Here is a 16,953-nt window from a genome sequence, read left to right as displayed (position 1 = left end):
ATCAGTCCCTCCCCTATTGGGGCTTACAGTCTAAATTTCCTAATATACACAGACAGACAGACTAGGGTCAATTTGTTAGCAGCCAATTAACCTACCAGTATGTTTTTGGGGTGTGGGAGGAAACCGGAGCACCCGGAAACCCACGCAAACACGGGGAGAACATACAAACTCCACACTGATAAGGCCATGGTCGGGAATCGAACTCATGACCCCAGTGCTCTGAGGCAGAAGTGCTAACCACTTAGCCACCGTGCTGCCCCATGTCACTGGTTTCCAGTGATGTGATAGGCTACACCCTCATTTCTGTCTCGGTGATGTCACTGGTTCCCTAGTGATGTACAGTGATGTAATAGGCTGTCTCGTCTCGGTGATGTCACTGGTTCCCAATGATGTACAGTTTCTATATATCTATGTCTATGTCTATATCTAGGGGCCCCGGTGCACTGCTTTGCCCGGGGGCCCATAATGTTGTTAAGATGGCCCTGCCTGAATGACTGTACACTGGATCCAGAGCGCCTGCGATAAGTAACGGCTGTACTTGTTTTACTCTGATTTGTTATTCTGCTTCTTTTGGCTATTAAATCACATTGTGCTTTAGAACCACATTAAGGCAATCGACAATCGTTATTGGATAGCAACAAGACATGCATAACACTATGTAGGTGATACATACAATTAAAATGAGCATTCTTTAGTAAAGACTCATACAGTCGGCACCGCAGTAGTGTCTACATTTCATAACCAACCAATCGTAACGATAATCAACATGTAATTTATTGTGAAACAATACAAATGCATGAACTTTGCAGAATTAGTATGTTTTCAGTAGTCTAGTATCCTTACAGCCTGCACGCATGCCTGTTGTAGGAACAGCCTTTTGGCTATGACAAGTCCTGTCCAAAGTCAGCAATGCCACCAGCGACACCTGTAGGCTAAAAACGTAACTACAGCATCTCACAGCAAAGTGTTTACACATTAGTCCATAACCTTTGAATGTTTCTGCAATGTGAATACCCACACCAGACAGGGGAGCAGTGATGAGCTACAAAATAATACTTCCATTTACATGGATACTTAAAAGAAAAGTATTTTTTTTGTGTAGCCAACTAGTCTATTTTCTCTAAGCTCTATAGTAATTTAGTGATTCTGTAGATACTACTGTCAGTCAAACACAGTACACACTACTGATTGAGCAAATAGAAGGTGGAATACTTTGTCTGTTGTTCCTTCACTGATGCTAATGAAGGAATGCTTTCTTCTTAATGAGTAAAAAAAAACCCTGAATGTCCATTATTCCAAGCTTTGCGCATTGAAGGTTCTGTCTGACTGTTGCAAAATGAAGTTGTAAAGGAAAGTAAGTTATGCCCAAGCCTTTTGATCTCCTCTGTTCTCCAATCCTCACCGACTTCCTCCAACTTCTGATCTGATCATTGTCACTTTTGTGCTTGCAGAGGATGAAACACTTTCTCTGTCTCCCTCCGACTCCTCCGACTCCACACTGTCTCCACAACTGCCGGACAGCGGAGACACGGTGCACCCGAATCCCCTGCTTTTCTCCTCCTCCTCCCGCGCCTGCAGGTTAGGCATGGGACTGTGACCCTCTTTGACTTTTTGGGGTAAATCAGTTTGTGTGAATCTCCTCTTGGAAGGGGACGATTTGGGAGGAGGGCTGTGCTGGTCACCCAGCAGAGTAACTAGGAATGTAATGTATCGCATAGCCAAACGGAGGATTTCATTCTTGCTCAGCTTCTTGTCTGGCGGATGGGTCGGGATCAGTTTCCGCAGCTCAGCGAAGGCTCCGTTGACATTCTGCTGCCTCCAGCGCTCACGGCTGTTGGTGAAGACACGGCGGGCAACTTTCTGTGGCTGGCGTACTGTGGAATGGAAAGATAAGAGTTAAAATAACCAGTATAGTTCATTAATACACCAATCATAGCAGCTATCATTTGAAGACACTTTCCAGGTACACTTTGCCATCTGACAGATTGTACCCCCAAAATTGACAAAACCTCAGGCCATGCTCATAATATAACACTAAGCAAAATGTATTAATTTATAAAGATTACTATATATAGAAACATCTTGAGAATCACATTAGGTGCATTGGAAGTGATACTGTACATTTCCTGATACAGTATATACCATTGGGAACAGTGATTTACCAACTGCTTCAGCATTGAACACTGATTGCGCCTGTGCTCAGTGGTTAGCACTTCTGCCTTACAGCACTTGGGTCATGAGTTCCATTCCCGACGATGGCCTTATCTGTGTGGAGTTTGTATGTCCTCCCCGTGCTTGCATGGATTTCCTCCGGGTGCTCCGGTTTCCTCCCACACTCCAAAAACATATTAGTAGGTTAATTGACTGCTCTCAAATTGACCCTAGTCTGTGTTTCTGTCTGTCTGTGTCTCTGTGTCTGTGTGTGTTAGGGAATTTAGACTGTAAGCTTCAATGGGGCAGGGACTGATGTGAGTGAGTTCTCTGTAGAGCGCTGTGGAATTAGTGGCGCTATATAAATAAATGATGATGACATTGATTGTCATTCTCACAGTTTGTGCGTGTGTAACACTTATGCCAAATCCATCAGCGTCACACATAACATGCCTGGCTTATATGCAATAACTATTACCCAACAACATCTGTGAAGGGTATAGGAGCTTGTCCCTCTCTAGGTTCTTCCCTCAGCTCCCACAGTCTTTCCTGTTACACCATTTATAGCCCCCTCCTCCACACCTCAGTTTCCCTCTTTCTGCGTCTCTCCACTTCCCTCAGCCCTTTCGCTTTTATATGTTTCACTTCACAGGCTGCTCAGCGGAAGACAAGATTGATAGATAACAGAATCTGCAAACCCACAAGACCACACTTTCCTCGATCCAACCGCCAACACACACACCGTTCCTGCACCATTGACTGGAAATGCAACTAGAACAGTGCACGGCACACAAGTCCCAGGGAACAAAGGAATATAGGATTGCGCTCTAGTCCTATTGATTTGCAAGGGCTGCACTAACCAAGGGTATCCCTTCCTTATAATACCATATAAAACAATATAATGGTTAGGCGCTCATTGACTTCTGTTGTCTGTTATAAACAAGTGTAAGAGATGCTGTGTTGTAAAATCAGTGTATAATGTAGACAAATTGTTAGATGCAAATTTACTGTAAAGATCAATAAAAGTTCCAAATGGAATAAACTAGCCATAAAGTACATATAAAAATCAGGCTGAATCAGACCAAATAAAAACGTAAATACATAATATATCACATTGCTTGTAAACAAAAACAGCATAAACAAAAATATTGGCCTCCAGCCACCAAGATGTTAGGATCTTTAATATTTTTATCCAAAAATATTTAGGATAATCAGACCAATGATTGTCCAGATAAATGGATGTCAGACATATGCTCTTAGGAGAATAGAAATAGTTCAAATGCAGTTCATATAATGGTTCAGATAGTAAGTGCCAATGATATGTCCTTTGGAGAGAGATATAAGAACTGCAGTCCAAGTGGTGAAATAACACTCACCCACCTTACAGGGAAAGTTCAGTCATGCACATCTCAGAGACCTCAAACTAAAGCAAGTCCTAGGGGCCTATTTAAGATTTTTCGTTATTTTTGCCCCATATCAGCTGTCATCACAACGATGACAGATTACTTTTTGGGGCAATTTACTGTAGAAGTCATGTCGGAACAGTGCATTCGATAGGCGGCTGTTCCGGTGATGACTTTTTTCTAATGAAGATTCCATGCTCTAACCCGCAGTCTATAGTGCACATGCGCGACCTCGAGTCAGGTGCCATTTAAATAGCGCAGGGGAGAGCAGTAAGGCAGCCTGAGAGGGATCCGAAGATCCCTCTGTCGCGATGTTCTCCCCATGGGATTGAATGGCTAATAACATCTTCATATGGCGTTAGCCATCGCGTTCAAGTTCAGAAAAGCCAAGCTTTCCTAGCTTGATAAAGTTGCCCACACCGTAGTCCCCATTGAATATTACGGGGACTGCTGGATTGTGAGGTACTTTGCCTAACGCAGGAGGTATCTCCGCATATCTCTCTATTATTCTTTTATTAAATTACTATTTTATTTTAAAATGCCTAAGCCATGCAGTATCCGCAAGGTTTTGGGCTTCATAAATATGGCCCCTAGAGCCTAGAATTCAGGAGACAGCTGACACAACCAGGACTGTGCACATCCACCAATAATCACGGCACAGAATACATAATAAAGTATTTATCCAATTTCCTTATCGAACAGAGGATGGTAAATACTGTAGCTGGCACATGTCAGCGCTGGGGGCATCGGTGTAGAACCTGTTACCTGGGCAGAAAATATTTGACATTTCACTGCTGAAAAAAAAGCTTAACCTGTTATACTTGAACATTTATATCCCCTGTCTGGTACCGTTACAATGTGGTACATGGCCATATACAAACCAATATAACCAAAAAATTAAAGTAAAAAGGGGGTATCAATTATTTTGCAAAAAAATTATTTGTAAACATTGACAAAGATAACTAGGTAAGCCATTAGAACTGAAATGCATGAGAATTCAGTTTCAACAATTCACTAGGAACTAGCTACAGCACCATGCAGGCTCATGGTAAGATAATTGAGGCTATTACTTTAATCTTCATGGTAATGAGGACCCCACCTGGACATTTGTTTTTCACTATGATTCTTAAAAAATGATAGGGTGTATACCCATGCATATAAGGCTTCATTACTATTATCTGTATTTCTCACGTAGTTTCTCCAACCATTTACACCGTATGACCATCATTCAGAGTTCATCTCTCACACCATTGCTCAGAACAGCCTACCGGACGTGAACCAGAGTAATAAGACCAACCTTTCTGATACAAGACATCAAACTGTCACTCTGCCCAGCGCTTCACGTCAACAACCAGCTAAAAATCACCCATTTACTAGGTGGTTGACTACCGTGTTTCGTAATGCACACTACAGTCCGTATTAACATAGAACATAGTTGAATTTTTGAGGGATGTTTTGGAATTCCTGGAGAGAGATTCGATCTGGCCTACAATCCTGTTTCCCAGACTGTTTCTGCTCTCATTGATGGATGAGGTTCTCCTGACAGAAGCTACTCGTATTCTTGCAAACTGTTCATAGAGTTCTGATAAATAAGGTTTACAGAGCAATATGTATTTGCAGGGGATCAGAAGTTTACAACAGCCAACGCGTGGCATTAGGTTGAGTGAGGGCATTCCTTGAGAACCTGAAGTTTTGTGGTTGGGTATTTTTTTACTGGAAGGAGTGATATGAGGATGGAATTTCATATGATGTTTTCCACTTTTGCACAGTGCGCCTTTATCAGATTATACCTCCTCCCTGTAGTCACTCTTCTAGTCATCCTAGAGCAGAGAGTAGGTGCACACCTTGAGAAGCGCTGGGCAGACCATCTAGTTCCTTGGGTGCAGAGCTCAGGCGTTTTGTGCTTTGTAAATTACTCCTAATAGTTTATAGATCAAAACCTCCCAAGACAAAAAAAACAAAACAAAACAGGGCAGCATGGATTCAATTCATTAACAATTCCTTTTAATTGTACAGACTAGTTGTCTATAGTGATGGGACTGTGGGAAGATAATCCACATAGTGGAGCACCAGTGGATTTATACCTTGTAATGGTGGGGAAAGGCTCTATATATCTCCTTAATTTAGGGCATGATCTTTGTTTGACTTATGTGATGAGAAACAAGGCTCACAGAGGGCACGGGCAGACGATACGTCTTTATGTCTGGTCTTCCCCCTCCTTGCTCCCCTTTTGCTTTTGTCTTCTCCCTTTTTTAATAGGTTAACAGTCGTTCCCACACTGTGCGCCGCGGCTCTTTGGGATGCCGTGGCGATCTCACAGGGGTGTCGCGGCCAGGGCGGGTGGTAAGCAAGGCGGGGTTACTACTTGGTCATTTTTTTGGCTTAAGGGTGCTTTGAAAAAATAATGGACACTCTATGGGTGCCTCAAACTGAGAACGTTTGGGGTCCAATGGATTAAACTGTTTCTGCATTTTCTTGAACCTACAATATTAACGTTTTACAAACAAAAAAAAATAGATTGTACCTATGAAGGGTGGTTCCATGATGTCAGCGTAGTTTCTCCTCTTAAATCTCCCAGAAAAGATGGGGATCAGACTAGAGGCACGTAGATAAGGACTGAAAGAAAAGTAGGGAAATGAAAACGTTTAGATTATACTGAACTGACCAAATCAACCTATAAACTTTTCACATTCAAAACAAGACACGTGTGTCTCTGGTTCAACCTTTTATAAATCACATTACATTGATCTAGAAGAAAGCAAACCAGAAACCCTAAGTCTGACAATAGGGGGAAAATAAATACTTTCCTGACCTCAAACTTCCATGGATCAATCACGCCTATAAATCTCCTATCCTCTAGCAAGAAAGGCATCCAACCCATTTCTGAACTCTGTTGGTAAGAAATTCTACAGCGTTACCACCCTTACAGTAAAGAACCCCTCCCTATAATGGTGAAATTATCTTTCTTCCATTGAAAATTGGTGACCCTTGTCTTCTATATGGCCCTTTGTACAAAATGTTAACTAGACAGATCTTTGCAATGACCTTAAATACATTCATACATATTAATTAGGTCACCTCTATGGTGCCTTATTTACCAAACAGTCTTTGATTTTCTAGCCTCTCTTTATAATTTAACCCTGCCATTCCATTTAATAATGAAGTTGCACGCCTTTGAACGCACTTGAGTTCTCCTATGATCTTCTTACACATCTGGACCCTATATTCAGATATGGTCTAACTAGTGATTTTGCACAATGGTAACACTATGTTTGCACTACTTGTGTATATCCCACTTTTTATGCATCCTTGGAATGTATTTGCCTTTACAGCCACTGCCTGGCATTGTGTGCTGCTACTCAGCTTTCTGTCCAGTATTCCCAAGTCCTTTGATATCTCAGTTTTCCTCAGTTGTATTCCATTTGATGTGTAAGTAGCATAATTATTTCCTCGGCCTAGGTGCAAATATCCCTACATTCACCTACAATTTCATCTGCCATGTTTGTCATTTTGTCTAAATCTTTCTTTACCTGTCCTGCTCTGTGTTAAATAAACCTACATAGCTTAATGTCATCAGTCAATATGAACACCTTACTTTGTAGGTCATCTACAAGGTCATTAATGAAAAATATTACAAAGGAAAGGGGCTAGTTCTCTGTGGTTACCACTAATAACTGCAGTCCAGTCTGAATATGTTCCATTTATATCTACTATTTGCTTTCTGTCCTTCAACCAATTCTCTACCTACGTTCATAGTTTTATTCCTGTAGACCCAGTACTCTCATCTCATGTACCAGATAACAATATTGAACACTTTCCACAAAATTCAAATATATCACATCAATTGCACTATCAACACTACCAAGATCCAGTATGAAAATGTAATTTTATATAATATATATATATATATATAAATAAGAGTCTGTATCAGTGATAAGCAATCTGATACACTTCGAGGGTTGCATAGTGCGGTCCTCTAAACTTTATAAAGGCTACACATTACACTTAAGCTCAGTAATGACTTAAGACAATACATATAATCAATGACAGAGACACTTCTCTGTAATAACATATCAGCAGGTACTTTAAAGAAGTGTTACAAACTATAATAAACAAATCTGACAATAAAGTAGAAATGGGTTGGGGGCCGCAGGTGAAGGCTCGTGGGGGCACCTGTTGCCCATGTTTAGAACACGTGGGTGGATGTCATATAGGCCAGGTGCTATATTTTTGTTAGACAAGTAACAATTGATAGTGTACACAGGCTATTGCTACACAACTTATTTCCTGGCGTTTCTTCTTCTTTTATGAATGTACAGTCATGGCCAAAAGTTTTGAGAATGACACAAATACTATTTTTCACCTATTTTCACCTGCTGCCTCAGTTTTTATGATGGCAATTTGCATATACTCCAGAATGTCATGAAGAGTGATCAGATGAATTGCAATTAATTTTTTAAAGTCCCTATTTGCCGTGACAATGAACTTTATCCCAAAAACAACATTTCCACTGCATTTCTGCCCTACCACAAAAGGACTAGCTGACATCAGGTCAGTGATACTCTCGTTAACACAGGTGAGAGTGTTGACGAGGACAAGGCTGGAGATCACTCTGTCATGTGGATTGAATTAGAATAACAGACTGGAAGCTTTAAAAGGAGGGTGGTGCTTGAAATCATTGTTCTTCCTCTGTTAGCCATGGCTACCTGCAAGGAAACATGTGCAGTCATTATTGCTTTGCACAAAAAAGGCTTCACAGGCAAGGATAGTGCTGCTAGTAAGATTGCAGCTAAATCAACCATTTATCGGATCATCAAGAACTTCAAGGAGAGAGGTTCAATAGTTATGAAGAAGGCTTCAGGGTGACCAAGAACGTCCAGCAAGCACCAGGAACTGTGAGTCCATCTGCACACACAGTGAGGCGAAGACTTTTGGAGGATGGCCTGGTGTCAAGAAGGCTAGCAAAGAAGCCACTTATCTCCAGGAAAAACATCAGGGATAGACTGATATTCTGCAAAAGGTACAGGGATTGGACTGCTGAGGACTGGGGTAAAGTCATTTTCTGTGATGAATCCCCTTTCCGATTGTTTGGGGCATCTGGAAAAACCCTTGTCCAGAGAAGGAAAGGTGAGTGCTACCATCAGTCCTGTGTCATGTTTGGGCTTGCTTCTCAGCCAAGGGAGTGGGCTCACTCACAATTTTGCATAAGAACACAGCCATGAATAAAGAATGGTACCAAAACATTCTTGTGACAGGATGCACCGCCTATGCCACCCTGTCTGTTGTTGCTGGAAACCGGCTTGGCTTACTTTGCCATCGTTCCCTTTCTTTATCCCAAATGCGTCCTCTAACCACAGTAGGAGGGGCTTAAGCTGCTGCCACCACTGGACTATTTCACGGCATCCAGAACTGCGTTCCTTCTGAGTAACTGTTGCTGCTGTTGTACCCACTTGCTGGTGCCCCTGGGCTGGTACCCCTGACCTTTTCCTATAGATCAGGCTTGCTGTGGATGGATCCCCCATGGCCTATTACACTGGCCAGAGCTGCAGGGTAGCGGGCAGAGCGGTGGTACTGGATGCTGGGTCCAAACCTCAGAAACAGCCGGAAATGGATTAGAGTTGGGTCTAATCTGTAGGTCACAGGAATTTCAGCATGGAAGAAGTTGTCAAGCAGGTCTTTCAAGCAAGTGATGTTTATTTAGCTCCAGTAGTCCTAACAGGGACAGTTCCCACTGGTTTAAGGTACCAGTGATCAAGTCAGATGTAACAATAATGATACATTTCAGTACAAGCCAGTGCTGTTATATATAGTTTTGGGCATAGCCTCGCAGGGGGTAAGCCCCCTGAAGTCTGAGTTATTTTTAGTATCAGGATGCAATATGTTTCCCCAAACATGGATTTAATTACTTAACAAAATTTGCAGTAATCTGTGATATCCTAAATCACATTGATCAGAGATTTCCTTTCACTTTAACCAGGATACAGGCAGGGGCGGGCTGGGCAGGGGGGCATCGGCCCCCCGGGCCGCTCGGTCAGACCGCTACTCGGGCCGAGGGGATAGGCCGGCCGGCCGCCCCGCCGGATGCAAAATACAGCAATTCCCCCGCGGCCGCATCTGATGACATAAGATGCGGCCACGTCAGCGCACAGGCGGCCGCATCACATGACAGGGGATGCGGCCGCGTCATCAATGACGCGGCCGCATCCCTTTTCATGTGATACGGCCGCCTGTGTACCCCCCGGGCTTCCCTCTCCCAGCCCGCGCCTGGATACAGGTAGCGGCTCCCTGTTGTGTATTCAAGTGTTGGTCACTCACATTGAATAGACTTATTTAGCATTTCCTGCTATCATCAAAACAGACTCCCTCCCCACATATGCCTAATTTGAGATTTCCTCTAGCAAAGTTACAAAACCCAAACAAGACATTTCCTATAGCAAAATATGCACAATATCAAAAATAAGTACATTTGCAATTATATAAATAAGCTCCCTGCGCTATTTCCTTTAAATAAATTTATACCATAAGTTATTTATAAGTGATCCAGCCACAATCCCGCAAGAGCAACTTCTCCCAACCATCCAAGAACAGTTTGGTGATGAACAATACATTTTCCAGCATGATGGAGCACCTTTCCATAAGGCAAAAGTGATATCTAAGTGGCTCAGGGATCAAAACATTGACATTTTGGATCCATGGCCAGGAAGCTCCCCGGACCTTAATCCCATTGAGAACTTGTTGTCAATCCTCAAGAGGTGGGTGGACAAACAAAAACCCACAAATTCTGACAAACTCCAAGCATTGATTAGGCAAGAATGGGTGACCATCAGTCAGTATGTGGCCCAGAAGTTGATTGACAGCATGCCAGGGGGAATTGCAGAGGTCTTAATAAAGAAGGTTCAGCACTGCAAATATGGACTCTTTGCATAAACTTAATATAATTGTCAATAAAAGCCTTTGCCATGTATAAAATGCTTGTAAATATACTTCAGTATACCACAGCAACATCTGACAAAAAGGTCTAAAAACACTGAAGCAGCAAACTTTGTGAAAACCAATACTTGTGTCATTCTCAAAACTTTTGGCCATAACTGTAGCTGAAAAAAAACATATTTCATATTATGTTTTACTTTTCGTGCTGTTCATCTACTTAGAAAATGTTTTTGGATTTGACTTGGAATTGGCAATCCATTTTTATAGCTTCAGTCCTGAACTTCCTGATTCTCTTGTTACATATTTTGCTGCATCCTTGTATTTTTATGATGAATGTTTTGTTCCTTCTAGCTTTAACAATATAAATGCTCTCTTTTTTCCTTATTACCTCCAATACCTTCTTAGTAAACCACATTGGTTGCTTCTGTTTCTTAGAAATGTTGTTGCCAGACCGCATGTACCGGCAGCAGTATTTAAAGTTTTTTTTCTCTTTCCCATTTTTTCTTTGTGCTTTTACTCATCCTTGACACTCATACTTACCCATCTCCCACCAGTATTTCCTGCAGGTGGGGCATGGGAGAAGAACTGCCTAATGATGATGTCATGGCGCTGGTGTGTGGTGATGTCACTGAGCATAGGGCACTCAACAAATGCGCTACAGAAAAAAAGTCTTAAGAGCCAGGAGATGGGGAGAAGACTGTCCAATGCCCCCCTCCCCTACCCCATCCTGGCAACTACAGAATCAGGGGCACCGTCATTTGAGATCACCAGATAATACCACCCTACACTATAAAAAGCTTTAAGAAGTCCAGAGATGGGAGGGAGCTGTGACAAAGCTCAGATCTCCCCTATCCTGGCTTCAATAAACTCAGGAGTAACCTCATTTAAAAGAGGGTAGTCCCCTCTTTTAAATGATGGGGCACTTTAGTAGTTGCTCAGTATTCATTACAGAAAAAGAGGGAAAGGGGCCACAGTTAACTTGCAAGTATACTCATAAAAATGATGTAGATACAAGTACAGAGGAGGAGGCCCTAACAGAGCTCTCAAAACTAAAAGTGGATATATCAATGGAGCCAGATGGGATACATCCAAGAATACTAAAAGAGCTTAAAGGTGCTGGTAACACCATTTACAGAATTATACAACCAGTCACTAGTTACAGGAGAAATTCCAGAGGACTGGAAAATAGCAAATGTAGGTTGCAGGATAGATAACAGAGAGTTATAGTAAATGGAGTGCATTCACAGGAGGGAAAGGTTGCCAGTGCAGTGCCCCAGGGATCCGTATTTGGACCAGTGCTTTTTAATATCTTTATCAGTGATATTACAAATGGTATTGAAGGGAAGTTATGCCTTTTTGCAGATTTCCAGATGACAAGAAGATATACAACAGGGTAGACACAACAGGAGGGGTAAAACAAATGATTGATGATCTAGGTAAACTAGAGGAATAGTCAAGAGCAGTGGTCAGGGAACAGGGGTAAATAACCCCAAATGGGGTAAAAATGAAATTCCTGGGGGTAATGCTGCCGATTCACATGCTGTCAGTTGGATTGTAGACCCCTTTAAATGTGAAATTGCTGTTGTACCAGAAGAGCCTCTTGAGCTTCGATGCAATAATGAAGCACGTATCGCATTTGAAAACAAAGCAGATCTGTCATATTTTTGGATGTCAACAGTTACAAAGGCATTCAAAATTGCATATGAGGAGGCCTTTTGTAACAACCTACCTTTGCGAACAAGGATTCTCCACTCTAACGAACATAAAAACAAAGCAGAGAAATCGATTGGACACTGAAGACTTTATCCAAATTGCTCTGACATCAAAATGCCCCAATATTGATGCTCTTGTATCAAAAATGAAGCAACATCATTTCTCCAAAACCTGAAGTTTTGAAGTTGACGCTTTCAAAGAAATTTTGAATAGATTAAATAAAAAATTGAATTCCAATAATTAATTATATATGATTTCCTTCCTTTCAAAACAAGTGGTTAACGTCAGTGTATCTAAATATATTTTGGGGTAAAAGGTAAAAAAGTTCCCTGGTCAAGAGTGTTGCAACTACAGTTTAATGCCAAAAAATGCAAAATCACACACTTGGGTCTCAAGATCCCAAAGGCTAAATATAGTATTAATGGCACTAGGATGGAAACTACTGTGGAGGAAAGGGATCTAGGAGTCACTATTTCAGATGACTTAAAGGCAGGTAAGCAATGTAACAAAGCAATAAGAAAGGCAAGTCAGATGCTTGGTTGCATAGGGAGAGGAATCAGTAGCAGAAAGAAAGAAGTAATAATGCCACTGTATAGGTCAATGGTACGGCCTCATGTAGAATACTGTGTTTAGTTCTGAAAGCCATATCTCCAGAAGGATATAAACACATTAGAGACTGTTCAAATAAGGGCATCCAAAATGGTACATGGCCTACAGCACAACACTTACCAGGAAAGAGCAGAGAAGGGTAAGGAGGGACATGATAGGAACTTTCAAATATATCAAGAGTAATAAGGTACAGGAGGGAAACATTCTTCAAAGGAAGAGAAATATTAGAACATGAGGACATGCACTGATACTGGAGGGAAGTAGGTTCAGAGGAAATCTGAGGAAAAACTACTTCACAGAAAGGGTAGTGGATAAGTGGAATAGCCTCCCATCAGAGGTGGTAGAGGCTAATACAGTAGAGCAATTTAAACATGCTTGGGATAGACAAACAAAAGAGAGCAGTACCAATATGGAAGAAGTGTCTTGGACTCCTGACAATTAAAGAGCAACCTTGTCTACTGCTATAAGTAATATCTGGGCTTTCTGTCAAAATGAATGATATTTATGATTTAACCTGAGAGGAAAGTGTACTATCGGGCCTCTTGTCAAAGGGAAAGATACTTCTGAACTTCCTTGTGAATGATATATATGACCTGCCTTGTGAAGGAAGACTAGTGTCTGGGCCTGTGAATGATATATATGACCTGCCCTATGAAGGAAGACTAGTGTCTGGGCCTGTGAATGATATATATGACCTGCCCTATGAAGGAAGACTAGTGTCTGGGCCTGTGAATGATATATATGACCTGCCCTATGAAGGAAGACTAGTGTCTGGGCCTGTGAATGATATATATGACCTGCCCTATGAAGGAAGACTAGTGTCTGGGCCTGTGAATGATATATATGACCTGCCCTATGAAGGAAGACTAGTGTCTGGGCCTGTGAATGATATATATGACCTGCCTTGTGAAGGAAGACTAGTGTCTGGGCCTGTGAATGATACATATGACCTGCCCTATGAAGAAAGACTGGTGTCTGGGCCTGTGAATGATACATATGACCTGCCCTATGAAGGAAGACTAGTGTCTGGGCCTGTGAATGATACATATGACCTGCCCTATGAAGAAAGACTGGTGTCTGGGCCTGTGAATGATACATATGACCTGCCCTATGAAGAAAGACTGGTGTCTGGGCCTGTGAATGATACATATGACCTGCCCTATGAAGAAAGACTGGTGTCTGGGCCTGTGAATGATACATATGACCTGCCCTATGAAGGAAGACTAGTGTCTGGGCCTGTGAATGATATATATGACCTGCCTTGTGAAGGAAGACTAGTGTCTGGGCCTGTGAATGATACATATGACCTACCCTATGAAGAAAGACTGGTGTCTGGGCCTGTGAATGATACATATGCCCTGCCCTATGAAGAAAGACTGGTGTCTGGGCCTGTGAATGATACATATGACCTGCCCTATGAAGAAAGACTAGTAACTGGGCCTGTGAAGACTCTAGCCAAAATTAAGATATCTGAGATTGCCCTTGTGAAGTGAGAGGAAAACTGACCACCTGAAAGTGAAGGATAGTTACATCCTGTTCTTCAAATCCAGAGGCCAGTGAGATCAGCCATAGACACCTAGTTGGGCATCTGGCTTTGTATATACATTTAGATGTGACAGAATCTTGTGCCAAACAGAAATTTTGAGTTTGCCTTTTGCAGTTAGCAAAGAATTTACAAAAATGACCATTGGGCATCATGCCGACATGTGCTAAGAGTGCAAAACCTGTCCTGTCACTCTTCATCTGTAGCCCACACCCAAAAAGATTGATTATTTTAATTTCATTACCAGCCAAGCTCAATTGTTTGGTTATTGCAAGTGAGTTCCAGAAGAGTAGGAGACCTCAACATGGTATTGGACACAGTAAATTAAAAATGGTAGGGTTTTCCCTCTGGCCAATTCCTGGCTGGGTAGCAGGCAAGGGTGAAACCAGTAAGTGCCTGGGTCATTTTGTGTTAGTCTTTGATGAGAAGCTGCTCTGGTTTGTGGCAGAGGGAAGAGAATGTGGTAACTAAGCGCCTTTACTCCCAGTCCTAAACCTGAGATATAATACTGAAGTCCGTTCTGAGTTCCTGAATAAGGGAAGCACAGCTGGAGATCAACACTTTCCTCACCCACCCTGCTCCAAAAATTAACTCTAGTATTTAATAACCTCATCACAGAAACAATCATCACCACACTCATCACTAGCAACACCCTGAGATTGCAAGCTGATAGCCCTACCTCCATCCCAGAGGCAATGCTGTTACCCTAAGCTCTATCATGTGATTATTATTTGTCAGTGTACAGCTTTATAGCTGTAAATCTTACCTGGACAGATAGGGGTGAAACTGAGCAGGAAACAATGGTGCCCGTATCCCTGGCAGTGCCAGCATCAAGGAGGGAACAGGGCGTAAAGTAGTGAGTTCTGGCCGCAGTGCCAGTCGGCTGTGGCCCAGGCTGATGACAGGCACATGGGCAGGCAGTCCATGCGTCCCCACAGGCGCCCGCTTTTCATCTGTGAGGGATCCAGAGGGCGAAGCTGGAGAGCTGGGTGGTAGAGGAACCACTGAAGCATCGACTGTATTGGGCTGTCTCTCTGCTGAACTTCCATCCTCCATTGTGGCATGGGTGCAGGCACGTTTGTCATCAATGGGACATGTGGAACATCTGAAAACGAGAGTGCAGGAGTCCACTTAGTAATAGTTACTGTGTGTTTACCACCAATAGGGTTGTGAACTGGTCAGGTGTCACCTAGACAGTCAGGTTTGGGGATCTTCTGTCTGGTTTATAGATCACTGTACACATTCCACCGGTCTTGAAAACTGGACACTTTACAGCCATCTAGTCCTGAATCAAAGTGAACTAACTGCTTCAAGGTGCAAAAGATTCAAAGTAATTAAAAAGAACCAATAACAGGATTATTATGCAAATGCTTCTATTTTTACAGGAAAAGTATGAAGCCCCTGGGAAGTTTTAAACTTCAGCATCTTCTGTTGGGAAGAACACATTGCATAGGCTGCGATTATTGCTGAAGGTCCAATTTTATGGCTCATATTACTCATTTAATTACCCAATATTACTCACATATTACCCAAATGCTAGAAGGAGGCTCCATTTTGCAGGATAAGAGATAAAAAATGTCAGAAAATGCGTAGCAGGATTTGTGATGGAAGCAAAATCCAAGGAATTCTTAAAGAAAAATCAAATGACATCCAATGTCTGTGACGGTTTGTTTTACTAAATTTGTAAACTAAAATAAAGTTGTTTAACAAACAAAATTACAAAAAAAATGTTATTTACCTGTTACCATGATCTAAGATTGTGGTTTGAACCTCATTGGTAGATCTAATATTGATTAAAATGATAATGTTTGAGTTATATAGTATACATGATGCTAAAACAAATGTTTATGTTTGTTTGTATACATGATGAGAGTTTCCTAAAAGTCTGTCTAAGGGACATATTTAATTCCGATCGCGATCCGCGGGATCGCGCCAGAACGGCCGCGAACCTAATCCGCGGTACCGCAATAACGTGGATTTTCGTTGGCAGCCCATAGGGCTGCGTACGAAAATCTGCGTTATTGCAGTAACGTATTACCGGCAGTACTGCGCATTTTCCGCGGTAACGCGCGTTACCGTGGATCGGATCGGAATTGAATATGCCCCTAAGAATGGAAGGGACTACTCTAATTCTAATACAAATGGGACTATTTCAATGCTGTGTGAAAATGTACTCCTTATTTAATGAGTATTTTTATTAGTAATATTTTTATTTTTACATGTACATTTATCCTTGAATGTAGCCAATACTATATGTATATAGTTTGCTATCTCTCTCTCAACACCTGTGATATATCTCTTCGTATCTGTGCAAGATGGGCACACAAGGTGAGGTCTTGCCAGTTTGGTCATTTTTTTTTTACCATAAAAACTATGAAAATGTTTAATCTGACTCTTAATATAAATCCTCTTTCAATGCTTCACATATTTTAGTTTTGGCTGCATGTACTCTCTAGCTGTGAATTCCTAGAAGTGTGAACCATAACAAGATATACATCAAGGGTCACAGTTGACTACAACGGGACGACCGTTTTGATGGACAGAACATCAAAGCACAAATCTGTTACTACGTACAACTTATTACAGTATTATGCACTCTGACTC

General features: G+C 41.9%; 1 protein-coding gene across 1 annotated transcript in view; it reads right to left on the bottom strand.

The window, feature by feature from the left end:
- Window positions 1–756: 756 nt before the first annotated feature.
- The window catches only part of LYL1 (LYL1 basic helix-loop-helix family member), an 18,542-nt gene continuing 2,345 nt past the window's right edge, over window positions 757–16,953 (bottom strand). Inside the window, exons 2-4 of the mRNA XM_075206716.1 lie at window positions 15,116–15,454; window positions 6,079–6,170; window positions 757–1,874 (exon numbers count right to left, since the gene is read on the bottom strand). Of these exons, the coding sequence (XP_075062817.1) occupies window positions 1,399–1,874; window positions 6,079–6,170; window positions 15,116–15,405 (858 nt within the window). The 5' untranslated portion in view covers window positions 15,406–15,454 and the 3' untranslated portion in view covers window positions 757–1,398. The remainder of the gene's footprint in view (window positions 1,875–6,078; window positions 6,171–15,115; window positions 15,455–16,953) is intronic.

This window comes from Mixophyes fleayi, chromosome 4, assembly GCF_038048845.1.
Source record: "Mixophyes fleayi isolate aMixFle1 chromosome 4, aMixFle1.hap1, whole genome shotgun sequence".
NCBI classification, from domain to species: domain Eukaryota; kingdom Metazoa; phylum Chordata; class Amphibia; order Anura; family Limnodynastidae; genus Mixophyes; species Mixophyes fleayi.
This window is presented reverse-complemented; position numbering and strand designations above follow the sequence as displayed.